General features: G+C 43.2%; 1 protein-coding gene and 1 pseudogene across 8 annotated transcripts in view; one reads left to right on the top strand and one right to left on the bottom strand.

Annotated features, from left to right (window-relative positions):
• The window catches only part of rasgrp3 (RAS guanyl releasing protein 3 (calcium and DAG-regulated)), a 37881-nt gene that overhangs the window by 6038 nt on the left and 14139 nt on the right, over window positions 1-17704 (bottom strand). For 7 of the 8 annotated variants that reach the window (XM_084709342.1, XM_084709337.1, XM_084709344.1 and 4 more), the window contains 10 exons: window positions 16872-16934; window positions 15536-15667; window positions 14618-14765; window positions 14101-14274; window positions 13050-13166; window positions 2858-3133; window positions 2548-2628; window positions 2303-2416; window positions 1901-2016; window positions 667-814 (listed from right to left, as the gene is read on the bottom strand). In XM_084709342.1, coding sequence (XP_084565468.1) covers window positions 667-814; window positions 1901-2016; window positions 2303-2416; window positions 2548-2628; window positions 2858-3133; window positions 13050-13166; window positions 14101-14274; window positions 14618-14765; window positions 15536-15667; window positions 16872-16934 — 1369 coding nt within the window. The remainder of the gene's footprint in view (window positions 1-666; window positions 815-1900; window positions 2017-2302; window positions 2417-2547; window positions 2629-2857; window positions 3134-13049; window positions 13167-14100; window positions 14275-14617; window positions 14766-15535; window positions 15668-16871; window positions 16935-17704) is intronic. The other variant, XM_084709345.1, reaches the window with a different exon arrangement.
• LOC146268111 (uncharacterized) lies at window positions 8217-9947 on the top strand (annotated as a pseudogene).

Genomic DNA, 17704 nt, shown 5'->3' with positions numbered 1-17704 from the left:
TTCAAACTACTCTCTCTGTCACCATTTTATAATAAATCTACCGTTTCCCAGTCATGTTGCTTCAAAGAGTTAATGTGCGTTTGCAAAGTCTCAGATTGAACATGCTGCCAACACATCTCTGCCTTCCTGTGGGTTTTCAGTAACACTTTACTTGAAGGGGATTTTTATAAGCAACCATCACACCTTCATAAATGTTCATGTATCATTCACAACAATCTTTACTTCAATGTTGTTTTAGGTGCATTTTCAAAATCTAACATTAAACATTTATTGTAATCATCAAAATGCACCAACAAGGTTAAACTTACAAAGAGGCAGGCAAGGGATTGGTAGATTTAATTTTAAAGGTCATTATATAAAAAATTTGATTTACCAACATATCACATTGATAAAGTCAACCATTACAGTATAACTGTTTACAGAGAATTTTAAGAGTACTAATTTAGTATTTCAGATCTATCTTTACTTTTATTTAGAAAATAACTTCCCATTTCTGATGAAGAAGGACATAGTTATTGTATGTTAAATATTTTGTATCTGAGGTTTCAGTAACACTTATGAAGACCCTTTTTGTTAAGTGTTACCGTTTCTATTCAACCTAAATAAAGGTGCGTTAGACCATCCTCTTCAAATCCTCTCAAAGAAAGATGGGAAATTCATACGTACAAATCCTGCACAATGTTCGCAGAAGGTTGGCTTCAGGTATGTCATTTCCTGGAAGTTGTGAATGAAGCCAGGCCCCATCTTACACTGGAGCAGGGGGTTGGCCCTCAAGAAATATGCCATCATCTCATCCTTACTGATCAGACCGTCCCTGAAGAGAAGGAGTGATAAGAAAAGAGAGACAAGAGACCAAATTATAGATATTTGAGAAAGGGGGTCATGGCAGAACGGGGGGCAGCATGTATACTTCAGAAAACATGAGCTAAATGAAAGTATGAATGATCAAGACTATCTTCAGTCTGCTTTGGTCCCATCAGTACTGCAAATCATGTTCTCAATTCTGTGTTTGTCCAAAAGAGATTTTTTTTTTTTTTACAAGCACAGTTGGAAGGCTGCTTCTCCACTCCCCTTTCCCTCCTGTCTCCTCCTCCTCCTTCTCCTCCTCCAGACCTACTCACTGAGTCAGAGTCACTGAGGCGGACTGAGATGGGATTTGAGCGTTCCACTGAACAGATGAACCACCCAGGACAGGCAGGGGATGCAGAGAAAGAGTATGTGTGTGAATGTGTGTGTGTGTCCTTCATAGTCAGCCATAACCTTCACCTTTCTTCACCCTCCCATCTCCTCAAGCTACAGTGACCAAGCACCTCCCTCAGTTCAGGGGCTAAAAGCAGACTAGAGTCTGTTGTTGTGATCTCACAGTTTTTCTGCAGTTTTACAATAGGGGATTGACCTTGTGATGTCAGGTAAAAAAAAAAAAAAAAACCTTGTGTGCTGACAAAAATGCTTACTGTTTTAGCATACAGTAGGAAAACACATCAACATTTTAAAGCATTTATTCTGTTGTTATACTCTGCGTGTGTGTCTGAGAGAGAAAGACAGTCATACAGACAGACAAACAGGAAGGGTGGGAGGGAATAGGTTGAATGTGAGAGAGAAATGGGGTGAATGTGTGAAATTCAGTCTATGGGAAGCTTACACGTGTGAATGTCTTTGGGGAATGTGTGTTGTGGGTGTGGAAACTCGAAAATGTGTTTGTGTGTGGGGGATGTGAGTGTGTGTTCGAATTCAAATGTGTTTGTGACTGAGCCTGTGAGTGTGTGTGTGTGTGTGTGTTAATGTGAGTGAGTGTAAATGTGGCACTGTTTTTGTGTGGCTGAGAAGCAGACCGGAAGCTATGGATGCAGTGTGCATGTCACAGTTCAGATTACGACTTTGGCAAAGGTGGCACACTCACTGGTCTTTGTCCAAAACACAGAAGGAATCCAAAAATGGAAAGTTTGCAGCAATACTCTCAAAGTCCTCTTGGGAGATGTAGCCGTCATGGTCATGGTCATAGTTCCTGAATACAGACTTCCCAAAAAGAGAAACGAACAAAGGAATTGACATGCTCATTGTGTGGAACTTATACATGTCTCACTCTTTGGAATTGTGACTAAAATAGCCTATTTTGTTTTAAACTTTCTATTATTTTCCTCACAATGGACGTGGATGGGCTTCACATCCTTTTCTCATCTCTTTGTTTTCTGCTACAGTGATTGGCCTTACACCGGCTGATTGCCAAGTCCTTACAGGACTCAAACCGGCATTTTCCAGTGTCCTCCGGAGTCAACACTGTTCCTTAATACGCGCTACTTACGTCCACCACCTTCCTGATGTGTTTGTTCACCAGCGAGGGGTCTGGCTTGGTGGGCACACCAGACGCCCAGTCCAGTGGGGCCAGGGGCTTGTTGGGCGTTGTAGGAGAGGTAGGCTAGAGAGAGATGACGACATGAGGACAGCAGCTCTCAGTTGTATGTTCATACACTAGCAAGCATGTTGGGACTTGGGATGTTAAGGGGTTGTGAAGTCAATTTGTAATCCTGAAAGGAAGTCGAGACTCACCAATGATTTAGGATTTCGTGGCTCCCTGAGCAACGACAGCTCATAAATCTCATCTTCTGTGTAGTAAAGATCTAAAGAGAGCTGGGGAAACAAGAATATACAGCACACTGACACACTGAACGCACAATGACTTGCCAACTGCCCTGACTTGAAACATAAGGTTCATCGTTTGAAATACTGACAAACAGCGCAGGTAAACAAATCAGTTCCCAGTACAACCAAGTTGGTATCCTGTCGAGAGGATGGCTAATGACTCATAGCACTGAAGATAGAAATCAATTTCCTGTTGAGTGCCGGTCTGTTTCCTCACCGTGAGCAAGTAGATGAGGTCCATGTTGGGCTCCACTTGTGCCACGGTAGTCTGAAGGGACACCAGCTCGTTAAAGGTGAGGTACAGTTGCTGCATCTTCACAATGTTGACCTTGGTGTCGTCCACCCAGTCGGCGAAAACCACGTGCACGGCGATCAAGTCCTTCAGGTGGACCCCCAGGATGGGGATCTTAAAGCCCTCACTGTCGGTGAAGGCCTTGCGGTAGGCACAGTAGTTCCCATTAGAGGAGACCAGCTCCGTCATCTCGTTCCAGATCTGGGGTCGGAGGGGGGGGGGGGGGGCGAGGTGAGGGGGGATGCATTTGTGGGAAATGACAGAGAACAATCAATGTCAGATAACCAAGGAGGAAATGAGAGAGAGAGAGAGAGAGAGAGAGAGTGAGACAAAGACATAAAAAGAAACAGAGAGAGAGAGAGAGAGAGAGAGAGGGATGCAGCATACATCAACGACCAATCCCACACAGATCTGTATCAATGTCAGGAGGCGTTTCATGAGGTAAGTGCTTCCTGAAATCCCCCATTCTACCAAGTGTGGAAGAAATTTAGATTTCCTGTGTGCTTACATTATTCACTAATCAAGAGAACTAGTCATTGGATACTAGTTAGTATGTTCTCATGTAAGCTTGCTATTAATAAGAGTAGATTGTGTCTATGTGTCAGGGTTAATAGATGTTTGAGATCAGGAGAAAGTACTGGCTAAATGGTCCTTGTCATGACTACAAGGAGAGCTCCAACTATGAACTCTGTAGTTTGAGTGGTCATGTGTTGGGAGCTGTAAATCTCTTTCTCTGAGACTGTTGTAACGTCATTACTGCCTGACTGTCACTATCTATGTTTACATTCTTGTGCCCTATAAAAGATGGTCCTCTGTCCTTCAGAGAGGAGAGAGACTCGATTGAGACATAAGCCTGGTGTTGTGTTGTCATTTATTGTCAGAGGTCTGGTTTTCTCTCCCAATCTGCAGATTGATAAATACTTATTAAAATCCAGAACTCAACTGAACTTAGTCACTCCGTTTATGAAGAGACGGACAAAACACTTTCTTCAACAATTGGCGTTGTCGAGCAGCAGGATTGCAGAACCAGATCCAGGAGAGACCCACGGCAGCACCAGTATAAAGCAGAACCCGTGGTGCACAAAACAAAATGGTAAGGGGATCCTTTTCCAAAACCCCATTCATGGACTGCTTTATGCTTGGTGCGCCTGCTGTCCCTCTGCGATGCTGGTAACGTAAACAATTTAAGAACCTTTTATTGTGACGTTCAGTTGGGAGCCTGGTCTTAGCAGACTAGAGTCTGCTAGGCCTCAACAGGAGGACGATAATATTAGAGTTTTGGTTTAGTAAATTTGGGTCATTTGTTGACTTGCTATTTTTACTTTGTCTAGGTCAGAGTTGACAAACTCTGATAGCGTACAAGAACCCTGGTCGCGTGAAGTATTGAAAAAGTATGTAACAGAATCTGTATTCTTGATCTGAGGTAAAGGATCTGTTAACAGAGAATACGGACCATATACTCTTGATCTGAGGTAAAGGATCTGTTAACAGAGAGTTATGGTTTTACAGATACAGACCAGGGGTGAACCAAACAAGGAAAGGTATGTGTTATTTTTTTTATGCATGTTTACAGCTGAAAATTTTAGTTGAACAGAGATATTATGTTTGTTTGAATTGTATTAAATTGAACTGGATTGTATAACGTTTTGTGTTGGGCTTTTCTCTTTTGAACAGAGATCTTATTGGGACTTTTATTTTTGTTTATATTGTAACTGTATTAAGTTTTGTTTTGGGCTATTCTTAAGACCAAGCACAGTAGGTGGGCGGTCATAATGTATTAGGGTCAAAGGCTTTATGCGAGAGACCAACTTTAAGGGTAAAGTGGTTTTATACAAGTTAGGGATACTTTGACAATGTAAAGGGACAGTTAGGCTTTTAACTGACAAGCTTGGCATTTAATGATCAGCGAGGGACACAATCAAATACTAAGGGAAAGACAGACAGGCAGTTTATGAATCAACTCGTCTCTTTTAAGCACAAATTGTGTTTTTTGTTACTTATGAGGTAACGGAGTTGTGGAGATTATTGTATGCGCGTTCCCAAAGAGTTGGGTCTCTGTAGGCGCGTCCCATGATGGAGCGCCCGGAGGGTGAGGATAGCTTGGCTTGAAAAGGGCCATATTTGTAGTTCACAACCACATGATGTTGTAGTTCTCTTATTCTTTAATATTGTGACCGTTTTACAGTGGTACCAGATTGTGCGACTATTCTAAAGTGCTGTGTGATTCTTGTTGCAGTAAATCATAAAAGTTGGTGACATAGCCTACAGTTATGAGATTTGTTACAGATACTTTGTATTCAGATACATTGTAATTCAGTATGGGTAATCTAGCTTCCAGTATGGGAGCGATAGAAACGTTGTTAGTCCAGCCCGATATATGTGTGATTTACATGGAATTCAAGCAGTTTCAAGTATTGAGAGATTGCATGCGTGGATTAATCATGACTCGAGACATTGTTTTCCGCTGGAGGAAACGTTTGATGTAAAGATATTGGAGTTTAAAAGGCCATTCTGAAAGACAAGGAAACAAGTCGGACGTGTAAACAATATTAAAGCTGGCAAATGTTGATATGGTTAACTGAATCTAAGAGACAATGTGGCATTGTCTTGAGAAAGTAAGGTCAGATCAAGCTAAAACTGATTCTGATAGAATGCTAGTCTATTCAGACAGAGACGAGATGAACAGAAAAGTCATTATTAAAAGGTGATCAGACTGAACAAAGTCATAGAGTGAGGGAACTCAAGACATTGCTTGAACATGTTAGCATGAAGTTGCTTGAACAGACGAAGAGGGCCAAAACTAATTGTGAGAAGTCAGTAGTTGTGAAACAGGCTGAAGGTAGCTTAATTCTCAAGTGAAACAAGAGAGTCTGCCTAAGATTTGTAGCCTATTTACCGACAATGAAGATGATGTTGTTGAAAAAGAATGTAGAAGAAAAAAAAACTTTCTGACATTACAGCAGCTGCTTCCCCGTGCCACTTTGTCAAGTGTTCATATGTGGATTGTTTCCTGAACTCCAGGTAGAAGTTAAGAAACAGGTTCTACATCGGGAGAACAAAAAAACTGTTGATATGGTTATGGATTATGTCAAACATAATTGTACATCGATGCAGGAGAATGCAGGAAAGAAAGTTGAGAAATTAATGACATTGCAAATGAATTTCTTATGGAAAGAAAATAATATGTTTAAAAAAAAAATAGGGTTGGAGTCCCTGAGGTTAGAGTCCTCTAAAAAATAGGGTTAGAGGCCCTGAGGTTAGAATCCTCTAAAGTAAAGAAAAAATTGGTTGAAATCCTTGAGGTTAGAGTTCTATTTCTTTCAACTATGGGGTGTCGAATAAATCTGTTTGAAAGTAATTTGTTGTGCAAACTAAACCGAAATGATATGCACTACTGATGTTTCATGTCTATTCCTTAGGATAAAGAACACTTGGCCTAGCAATTCCATACACATCCCCCAGCAGTGGAATGCAGAGATTTTAGCGACCGCAGATGTGGCCTTGCTAGAAGCTGGGCCTGAGCTCCTGTGGTCCACACAAGCTAATCATATTGTTATAATTGTTTGTAGTACGACTCTTGAGAACCGGACCTCAGTATGCTAGTGATAGAGAAGTAGGGAAAGGTATTGTCCCAGTTATTGATGCTTTGTTGAAACAAGGAGTCATAGGTAGACTTAGGTCAATTTGATCCCTTAAGGCTAATCAAATACTTGGAAGTTTATTATGGGTTTATAAGATGGTAATGCCTGTGTTATACATCCTAGTGTGCCTAACTCTGTTACGATACTTAGCAAGTAACCCTGTTACTTTCTAGCTCTGTAAATGACTATTGGTTGCTTTTCTTCTTTGTTCCCATTGCAGAAGAGAGCCAGTAACTGTTGGCATTCACGTTTCGCCAGGTCTACTATACATTTCAGTTGTACCACAGGAGTACACTGAATCACCTACGTTGTTTAGTCAAGCATTACGAGAGGAGCTCCAGGATGTCACCTTAGCAGCCGGCTCTACTCTGGTGCAGTATATTTATGACCTTTTTGATATGTTCTAAGAATCTTGCCTCCTGCCAACAGGACACTATTGTTGTGCTACAGGCACTGGTTGAGAAGGGCCACAAGGCCTCAAAGGCAAAACTGCAGTTATGGTCTTAGGAGGTCAAGTATCTGGGCCATACACTCAAAGGTACAGAGTGTCTATTGACGCCTGATAGAGTGGAGGCCATCCGATGGATACCGAAGCCTAGAACACCAAAACAACTCTAGGTTCAGTCGGGTATTGTCGTTAGTAGATCCCTTATTATGCTGTGTTGGCTAGACCTCTCCTTGATAAAAGGAAGGAGACTGATACTCATTTGTTGTGGAAAACTGAAGCTGATAAATCATTTGTATCTCTTAAGCAGGCCTTGGCCGAAGCGCCAGCTCTCGGTCTGCCAGAATACACCAGGGTGTACTGACCCTGCAGCATGGTTATCTTAAGAGGCCTATCGCCTATGTGAGTTTCTTCTTTAGATACTGTGGCAGCAGGTTTCCCCCCGTGCTTACGAGCAGTCTGTGCTGCGGCAACATGTGTGGAAGCAACTTCAGATATAGTGCTGGGGTCGCCCTTGGCAGTGATGGTTCCTCATGCAGTAAGTGTTTTTCTGTTACGCACCAAAACTCAACACCTGTCAGCCACTAGAGCTAAAAAGTATGAACTGTAATTCTTGACTCAAAGTAACATTACATTCCATAGATGCCCCACATTGAATCCAGTTTCATTGTTGCCCACCCCTGATGATGGTGAACCACATGACTGTGAGATGGTTGTCGATAAAGTGCAAACACCCAGACTTGATATGTTGTGACAAACTTAGGGATAATGCTGAACTTGTGTTGAACGTAGATGGATCTTCGTCCCGAGCATGGGATGGCTCTCTAAACTCCGGATAAGCGGTCTGCACGGACAGTGAGACATTCGAATCTGGTAAACTGTCTGCACAGCAGGAAGAGTTTTGCTTTGACAAGGGCATGTTGTTTGTCAGAAGGCAAGGTCGTAAATATTCACACTGACTCGAGGTATGGATTTGGAGTTACTTACAATTTTGGTGCCATATGGCCAGAAAGAGGTTTCATTAACTCCTCAGGTGGAGCAATTAAGAATGGAAAGATGATTTGATAATTTAATACTAATACCGAGAAAGCCAACTATTGTTAAGTGTGAAGCTCATACTAACAATAGCAGAAAAAATGTTTCAAGAGGAAATACTAAAGCTGATGTTGCAGCAAAGGCTGCGGCCCTCTGATGTGTCCCAGGTCTGTATTTTTTTTTTTTTTGTGTCTCAGCAACCAGAAACGCGCATTCCCTCTCTTCATGTTGTGGTGGACCTTCAAGTCGCTGCTGATAACACTGAGAGGGATGGTTGGTTATCTGTTGGCTGTGTGAAAGATTCCACGTGCATTGTTCCCTTGGTTGGCTCGCATGGCGCACGGATGTGCCCATACGAGCAAGGGGGGTATGGTCTCAATAGTAAATACAGATTTAGTTTTGCACCTGGTTTTTCCACAAAGGCTGAGCAACATTGTGCTCAGTGTCATATTTACCAGCAGCATAATCCCGGAAAGGGACCAAAGAGCCAGAGACCCAGCCCACCCACCACCAAGTGGTCCTTTTATTAATTTGCAAATTGATTTTATGCAGATGAACAAGTGTTGTAATTTTGATTGTGTACTTGTAATTGTTGTCATGTTCTCTAAATGGGTAGAAGCCTACCCATGTCGGAAAGTTGATGCTACCACGGTAGCCAAGATTTTATTATAAGAGGTGTGATCTGTAGATATGGGATCCTCACAAGACTGTCCAGTGATAGAGGTTCACATTTCACAGGTAAAAATTGTTCAGGAACTTTGATAAGCGCTCCAGATCAACCATCATTTCCACTGTCCCTACCACCCACAGTCTGCGGGGACAGTGGAGAGGCAACATGGAACTTTGAAAAAAAAAAACTAGCCAAGATATGTAGAGACAGGCCTGAAGTGGCCTGGTGCACTTCCACTAGCTCTTATAGCCATGAGGTCCACTCCCCAGAGGAGAAATGTACTTTCCCCACACAAGATAGTTGAAGGGAGACCAATGAGATTGCCTGTCTCTCCCACTATCATTGACACAGATGGATATCCACCAAATGGATGATACAGTGTTAAACTTTTGTTACGCCCTAACTAGAGCAGCCAGGGTTGTGCATTCACAGGTGAAAGCTGCCCTGCCTGGGGAGCCATGTCATCCCTATCAACCGGGACACTACGTGCACGTGAAAGTGCACAAATGGAGGACTGCCTCTCACCGAGATGGAGCTGTCCATAGCTGTTTATCTTGGTGACTCACACAGCTGTGAAAGTGGAGGGTCGTCCAACATGGAGCCATGCGACACACTGCAAAACAGCCCCGCCACCGAACAACACGGTGGAGGGTTCAAACGGAGAGTCAGGGGCCGGTGGAGGAGCTGGTGCACCTCCAAATGGTGCCTGCTCCAACTTGTCATTTGTCTCATCCCCACCGGGTTACTCTTCCAGGAGTACACCAAGGGGGGTGGAGACCCGTTTGCAGCAGCTGATCCGGGAGCAGGTTCCAGTCCAGCGGACCGATTTGAGCCAGAACCAGGACCCCGCCATCCAGCACTCCAATCCAGGGGTGCTGAGAAGGAGGTCCCAAAGAACACCCACCCGGAGGTGTTGAAGACGTCGAAAGGTGAGTCACATGTGGAGAAAGCCAGAGAGGGGCTGCTGTTGCTACCATGCCTCTCTCCCCCATATGTGATTCATGAAGCAGATGACAGCATCCAGTCGGGAAACCAGAGAGAGGAGCCTGGAGAGGGGAAGACACTTTCAGTCTTCCCCGGCCTCTACATGAAGCAGATGACAGAACCCAGAACGGGGACGAGAAGATACTGAGGCAGAGGCACTCGGTTGTTTAAAGGAAACCAAGGCCGCTGCCTGAGCTACGATGCAAGATGAGATCCAGACATACTGACGCACACACCTGACAGACATTTACTGATACTGGACGCACGAGTCCACAGACATCGCATACATGAGCCACACCGAGAGTCACTATTGCACGCTCCCAATTATACTGATGTGAACATTGAGATTCATCATAAAGCACACATGAAGAACAATCTGTACAACAACACCTTACCGTGGAAGAAAAAAAAAAATGACTGGACCAGCATTAGAGGGGACAGAGTTTGTGGTTAGAGTCCCAAGCACCCTGGAGGTTATCCAGGGATATCTGTCCCTCTGTCAATGCCTGATATGTGTAAGGTTAAGAAGTGATTTCGTGTAAGGTTGGATGTAACAAATGAGACTGTTCTTTGGAACGAATCAGTCATCTCTTGAATATGCCCCATCTGCATGGTTATGGTGTATGGCAGAGTGGTACAGTGAGAGTGTTGGGGAATAATACATGTAAGGATACGGTTTCTATGTATGCTCACCCTCTACTGGATAATTTGAAAGTTCCATTGTATCTGAGTTCAATGTTACTTGTCTTGTATACCATTTGGATGGGTGACATTAATTCCTGATGTTGCTGACTATGCTATTCATACACCTTTATCATACTACAGAAGATGTAGAATGTGGTTGATTGAATGTTCAAATAACTATGGGAAGTTAGTTGGAAAAATACATTTACCACACGTTTATGTATGCTAACAGCTTGTTGCATGATTGCCTGTTGCAGATGGACCTGTAAGTACTGTATAAGGACATCACCATGTTGGCTTCCTCATGTAGCTGACAAGGGCACCATGTGGGGATGTGGTAAGAGTGCTTATTATTTCCTGCGGCCGACTGGTCGGGAACGGGTTACCTTGGGTTTATTGTAGGAGCCCTCAGACCTATAGATGGGTTGCCCCTGCACCCCTTGCCCAAACATTGGTGGCACCGCCACAAAAGAAGTATTATTAAAGCAGATGCTTTGGGATCACATCACGTGGATTCAATAGTACCTCAGTCACTTGTCATGTTTTCAGCTGCTATTTTCCCTGTGTATGGTGTTATCACTGCCTTTACAGATATTAGGAGCTTAGCACTAGGGTTGGAGTCTATTGGTAATGAGACAGCCAACGCCTTAACTGCGGTTGCTTCTGAGATGAAGGCCATGAGGCAGGTAGTGCTACAGAACCCTATGGCATTGGATTATCTGTTGTCAGCTCTGTGATAGGTTATGACTGATGTACTTTTATCCCAGATGAATCTGCTAATATCACAAATATGCTCACATTAAAGAGATCATTTCAGCTTTGGGGGAACTTGAAGCTTGGAATTGTGCGGACTGACCTCCTCGGGTGGGGTTTCTTTTTCGACTATATTTCAAATGGGAATCACTGGATTGGGCGAGTTAATCGTTGTTGTGCTGATTGTGGTTTGTGCTTGGAAGATGTGTACTTTCTGCTGTGTACAGTGCTGTGCAGTAGGCTCTCGGAAGCATGCCAGTAAAATTATGGTAGCCCAAATCAAGCCACACACAAAAGCAAGCAAAACTGATGATTACTGTATTGCCCTGAGAATGATGGACTTGTCTGATATGTAATCTCAAGTACCACGTGACTACTTTGCCAATGTAATAAAGATGGCCATTTGCCTCCTTCTATTTTCCAATTGATATACAATATTGTATGCAATCTGAAGAGATCTGTCTTTAACCACAGATCAGTTAACATTAATTAAAGATAATGGTTACTTTATTGCTTGTATACTGTTTGAAATGCTCTGAATTTACATGTAATGAACAATGTTTGGTCTATACCCTGCTGTGTTGAGCTCATGAGAGCACGACCCTTGGTTACGTCCAGGAGAGAAATATGCCTATGTTTCTAGAATCGTTGATAAACTGTCATTATGCTGTTTGCTTATGAAGTGAATAGCTGTAAGCTGGTTCTTTTGTAAGGTCCTAGGAAATGCCTGTGTTACTAGGATGAATCAGAGGTTACAATATCACCAAAGTGTATAATGCCATGCAACTTTGAACAAGGAAAATAGAAGGAGGGTTAAGGTCATTTCTGGGAGCCCTATCTAGAGAACTAAACAAAAGCTATTCACTTCATTGACTTTGTACCTTTTTCACCTGATTGGGTACTACCTAATACTTCTTCAAATCCTATAATCATGTATGCTGTAGTGAGTAATAAAAGATACTGTATTGTTTGATTGTTAAGGTATTGAAATGTTATGAAACTTGTGAAATGTAAGGCACTACAGCAGGCCCCAGGTAAACAGTTGATGAATGATTGTTGTGTTGACGTTAAACGTCAAAAGGGGGGACTGTGGAAGAAATTTAGATTTCCTGTGTGCTTACATTATTCACTAATCAAGAGAACTAGTCATTGGATACTAGTTAGTATGTTCTCATGTAAGCTTGCTATTAATAAGAGTAGATTGTGTCTATGTGTCAGGGTTAATAGATGTTTGAGATCAGGAGAAAGTACTGGCTAAATGGTCCTTGTCATGACTACAAGGAGAGCTCCAACTATGAACTCTGTAGTTTGAGTGGTCATGTGTTGGGAGCTGTAAATCTCTTTCTCTGAGACTGTTGTAACGTCATTACTGCCTGACTGTCACTATCTATGTTTACATTCTTGTGCCCTATAAAAGATGGTCCTCTGTCCTTCAGAGAGGAGAGAGACTCGATTGAGACCTAAGCCTGGTGTTGTGTTGTCATTTATTGTCAGAGGTCTGGTTTTCTCTCCCAATCTGCAGATTGATAAATACTTATTAAAATCCAGAACTCAACTGAACTTAGTCACTCCGTTTATGAAGAGACGGACAAAACACTTTCTTCAACACAAGATATGGAATTGTGTTATTTTGAAGGTAATGTGTATTATCTTTTCATTTGAAAGACATTGTTCCCCTAAATTACATAGTCAATGTTATCTACATTGACCTAGTCAATGTTATCTACATTGACCTAAGTAATCAGTGAAACATTAATGGTATCTAATAACATTACATTTCAATATTATTATGATATCAGAATGAGCAAGTGTGGGGATGGGACATTCATGTGATTGGATGAAATGTGTCATCGTGTTTGTGCAACAGAGCACAGGTGGCCCCAGGTGACAGGGCAGCGTTCTGACCTTGGTGACATCAGGGGCCAGGTGTGAATGGGTCTCCTTCAGACGAGAAATAGAGCTGTGACTCAACCCTCCAACAACCGCCATCAATGTGTTGAAGTTCTGCAGCTGGAGGAGTTTCTGAAAGAGGAAAGGAGGAGAGTGAGAGACAGACAGACAGACAGACACAGAAAGGGAGACAGATACAGAAAGAGAGAGAGAGACAGAGAGAGAGAGACAGAGAGAGAGATACTCAGAGATAGTAATAAGAGGGAAAGAGAAGGACAGGAAAAGAGCACAGCCCATAAGGTGGCATGCTCAAAATAATCTCACATCAACAATAACAACCTACAACTAACATCAATACGACATAACAAAATCAATACTAGCCTACCAGGGGAAAGTGCTCTAACATCTTAGTGCTTCTCCATACACCCAAAGTATTATTGCATTCCAACAGAGACCATTCTGCATTAGTAAAGAAGAGACTGCCTTCACCATTAACAGAGGCAGACGAGAGACAAGGAAGAGAGCCGTGGACATTAGTCTGCTGAATAATCGTTTCAGGAGCAAGCTGAGTGCCAGGCGGAGATCGGCCTGGCACTCAAACAAGATGGAGAGACCCAGTGGCATGTTCCTAAACGTTTGTGAGCCATTCCCTCTCCAACGCATGTAGCAATTAGAAACGGAGAATCATATAAATAGTGATGAGACAGGGTTACAGCTTCAGGGAAGCCCTGAGCGTATCTGTTCATGCGCATAATTGATGCCCTTTCGCACACCTACACTCTCCTCACCTTTCCTCAGGCATTTTCCTCATGTGAGATGTGGTTTGAGTGGGTTTTCAGCACGCCATATTTTCATTTTGACGGTCTATGGGTTTTTATAATAGATGGTGGTTTAAAATTATTATTAGTATGTGGCCCAAATATTATCCTCCTAGATTTTGTATGAGATAAAACTTAACAGTAAAAAAACAAATAAAAAGGAAGGAATTCTTCAGAACAATAACACTCTTCATTTCATGTTTGATGTGGTTCCCTCTCCCCTCCACCTCCTGTCTCTCCCCTCCTACCTGGGCTACGTTGATGTACTTGGTGATGACCTCAGCGCGGTGTTGAGGGGTCAGCCTGCTCAGCACCATGAGCTGGACCCACTGGGACACGCCGTTGAACAGGGCGATGGAGCGCTCCAGGGTTGGGTTGTCCACCAGGCATCCGTGGATCACATAGCTCTGGTAGTCTGTGAACTGTGCATGTGTGTGTGTGTGTGTGTGTGTATATGAGAGACAGAGAGACAGTTAAGTGAAAAAAGCACTGTTGAGTTGCATTCAGCGACAGGCAGTTTTTAAACATCTTCTACACCAATAAACCACTTCCCTGTGCTGTGATATACCATGCACGAACAACCCCCTGATTCAACTAAAAAAACATTGGGAAATGTACCCAGGTCCATGGGAAAAAAATCACTCCGCACTGAGGTGGAAAGGGTGGGGCGTGTGTGTGTGAGTGTGTGTGTGTGATGAAGGGCAAGTAGAGATGAAAGAACCAGAGCAGGTGGATATGTTCGCAGGATCATGTTTCCACACTCACTGATATCCTTCTGATCGACTTGTACTCCAGGAAGGTGAGGTGTTCCGCCAGCTCCTCGGGCTCCAGGTGGTCAAACAGCAGCGAAGCCTTTCCCTTCTTGGCCTGCTTCTTCCTCTGGGTCAGCTTCCTCATCCAGTCGTATGATGGGCTGCAGGGAGGGAAACGCCGTACACAGGGAGTCAGAGCCCCGGTTAGCATGAGGCGGCTCGTGTTTGCGTGTGTGTATTTGTGTATGTGTGTGATGCATGAACACAAGCTGTCTGTACTATATTTGCTCTGTAGATTGTGTGGGGAAATTATTTTTTTCCCTACATGCTTATGTTAATCACAATAGATAGATTAGCCATTGCCAAAAAATAAATAATCTATTGTTAATATTATCATCATGTATATACAGTATATGTGTTCTTACTGTCATCTATATTTTGTATCAATGAAAGGCCTGTAAAACTTTCTTGCCTCAGAGAGACTTTGCTGAAACCACAGTGCCAAAACTGATCATTATTTTTGTGGATGTGTGTGTTAATTCTCCAAGCAGCTGGTTATGTGTACCCAAAACCTGAACTGGTAGTCACAGTTCAAGTGGAGATGGTCAACCATTTCCCCATCAATTGCAGGAACAGCCAAGAGAAGAGCCATACAGGATGCAGGATATTGCTCTGTCACAGGTATCTTGGCAGCAGAAGACGAAGCTACATTATCTGTACTCTTGAATGTCTATAACATGTGCATCTACATGAATATATATATATATATATATATATATATATATATATATATATATATGCATTTCTTATGAAATTCATGCAAATGGTGAATGAAGCATTGAGAGAGAGAGCGAGAGCGAGAGCGAGAGCGAGAGCGAGAGCGAGAGAGAGGAAAAGAGACACTATGTCCCAGAATGCTGGCGTCCCTCACATGGTCGAGATGTCAATTAGTTTAAAGTGCTCCTCACAGCCCAGCTGTGCGGCCACATCTCTGAACTCCTCCGTAAGCCGAATCAGGCCCAGGTCCAGGTTAAACTCAGCAGGGAACGTCACTATCCAGTACCTGAGGGAACACACACGCACACACAATACTTAAAATGCCACTGTCCAAATAACATTTACCCTAAACTGCATGTGTGTGATCCGTGTGATACTGAGATTACACTGCATCATCTGAAATAATCCCGTACAATATTGTTTTCTGGGCTTCATTATGGGCTGACCTTTAATGAACTGCATGTTAGACCCTTCTACCATCGTTAGTTGTGCTGCTGCAGCCGGCTGTTCCAGTGAGCTGCTACACAACATGTTTACTATGAGCGTCCCTGGGAGCTGCCCAGCGTGGCTAAAGGAAGCTAATAGAGTGTGTGTGGCCCTGAGGAGGAGGGGATGATTCAGTACGATATCATCCACAGGGAAGGCAGGACTGAGGGTTGAGTGGACCGGCTCTGAACTGTGGGCTGGCCCGGAGAAGGCAGGGATGATTCAGTACGATATCATCCACAGGGAAGGCAGGACTGAGGGTTGAGTGGACCGGCTCTGAACTGTGGGCTGGCCCGGAGAAGGCAGGGATGATTCAGTACGATATCATCCACAGGGAAGGCAGGACTGAGGGTTGAGTGGACCGGCTCTGAACTGTGGGGTAGCCCGGAGGGGTGATGAGGCTTCAGGGAGTGGCAAATTCATGAATTTCCCTTGGGCTTAAGAGGGTTTTGAATAGAACTAAATTGAATTTGACGCCTAGTCCAGTGGAGCTATATGTAATATGGTTCTACCATCTTCCTTGATTTACACCTTTTGGTCCCATTCCAACCATAAAAATGTTTTACTACCATGGAAGCTTTGGATTCTCAGCATACTTTTTGCTGACAAAAGATAAAACAAGTTCATGTTTTCGATGCATTGGGCTGAAGAAGCAATCAAATTTTATTGGGTGTGTAAGGACTATCTTCTATAGAATGATGCATCTCAAGATGGCTGACTCGCTCAAGGCTTTCATAGCTAAACAACGTATCGACTTCATACAACTGGCCATGCCCGTGTCCCATGAGAAAGGCCGCTGACTGTCACTTCAAATTACATCACTTCCTTTTCCCTTGTGTCAGCCAGTCAGTCATGGAGCCTCAAGACAGGAAATACAGAAACACACGACCGAACACTGCAGTTTGAGCCAAAGGGCTGGAAGGGATTCCAGCCCTTTGGCTCAAAAAAACGTCTTCAGGATTACAGCTCAATTGGGTGAATGTAAACATAAACATGGTATTTACCTCATTAGATAGCAGATCTTCAGTCTGGTTCTTTGGCAGTCATCTCCTTGGCAGTCACGATACGTGGAGAAGGATTAAGGTCAATATTTGAGAGACTGGCTACCATACACAAAACAGCCTCCCACTTTTTCATTTAAAAATATCCATAAAAAGAACAAAATAAAACACACACCACAAAAAGGGAACACAAAAAAACAAGAAAACGGTTCACAAGCAGCAGCTGTGCACTCTGTTGGACACAAAGTCAAACCCCTGAAAGAACAGCTAAAGAATCCACACAGGAATGTCCAGTATCTGGTCAATAGAAATACAAATGGAAGGTCAGCCCCATGAGTTGAACCTTTCAACGACTTACTTGAGCACATTCTTTGAATTATTGTTGACTGGGCCAAAGTTTTCCTTTCCACCCACATTGACAAACATGTCTCTTGGAAGTGGCACTTTGAGAGGCCTTGGGCACGGTGCCAAGCCGGCAGGGGATGGTGCTACCTGTCTACAATCACCTTCAAAGGCTCGCAGCTGCTCCTGTGCACAGGATCTACATAGGCCAGCCCCTGCTCAGGGAATCTTTCCACTACATCCCATCCTAAGAGGTTTGGTAGGTGCACGGGTACTGAAGCTTGCGGAAAACACACAACTTTTGGACTGATTTTTTTACTTGAAAACACACACATAATTTTGTTGCCACATGTTGTCCTGTCCCCAAAACCAAGGAGGATATAAAATTACTATACATCACATCTGAAACCTGAAAAATAGTGTAAGGAGGGAAGAGTGAAGTGTGTCTTTGTTTTCAGTTAACTTACTACTCCAATGTACCATTTCCTGGATCG

This window comes from Hypomesus nipponensis, chromosome 11, assembly GCF_054491055.1.
Source record: "Hypomesus nipponensis isolate SF chromosome 11, ASM5449105v1, whole genome shotgun sequence".
NCBI classification, from domain to species: Eukaryota; Metazoa; Chordata; class Actinopteri; order Osmeriformes; family Osmeridae; genus Hypomesus; species Hypomesus nipponensis.
Note: the sequence above shows the minus strand (reverse complement) of the source record. Positions and strands in the feature narration are given on the sequence as shown.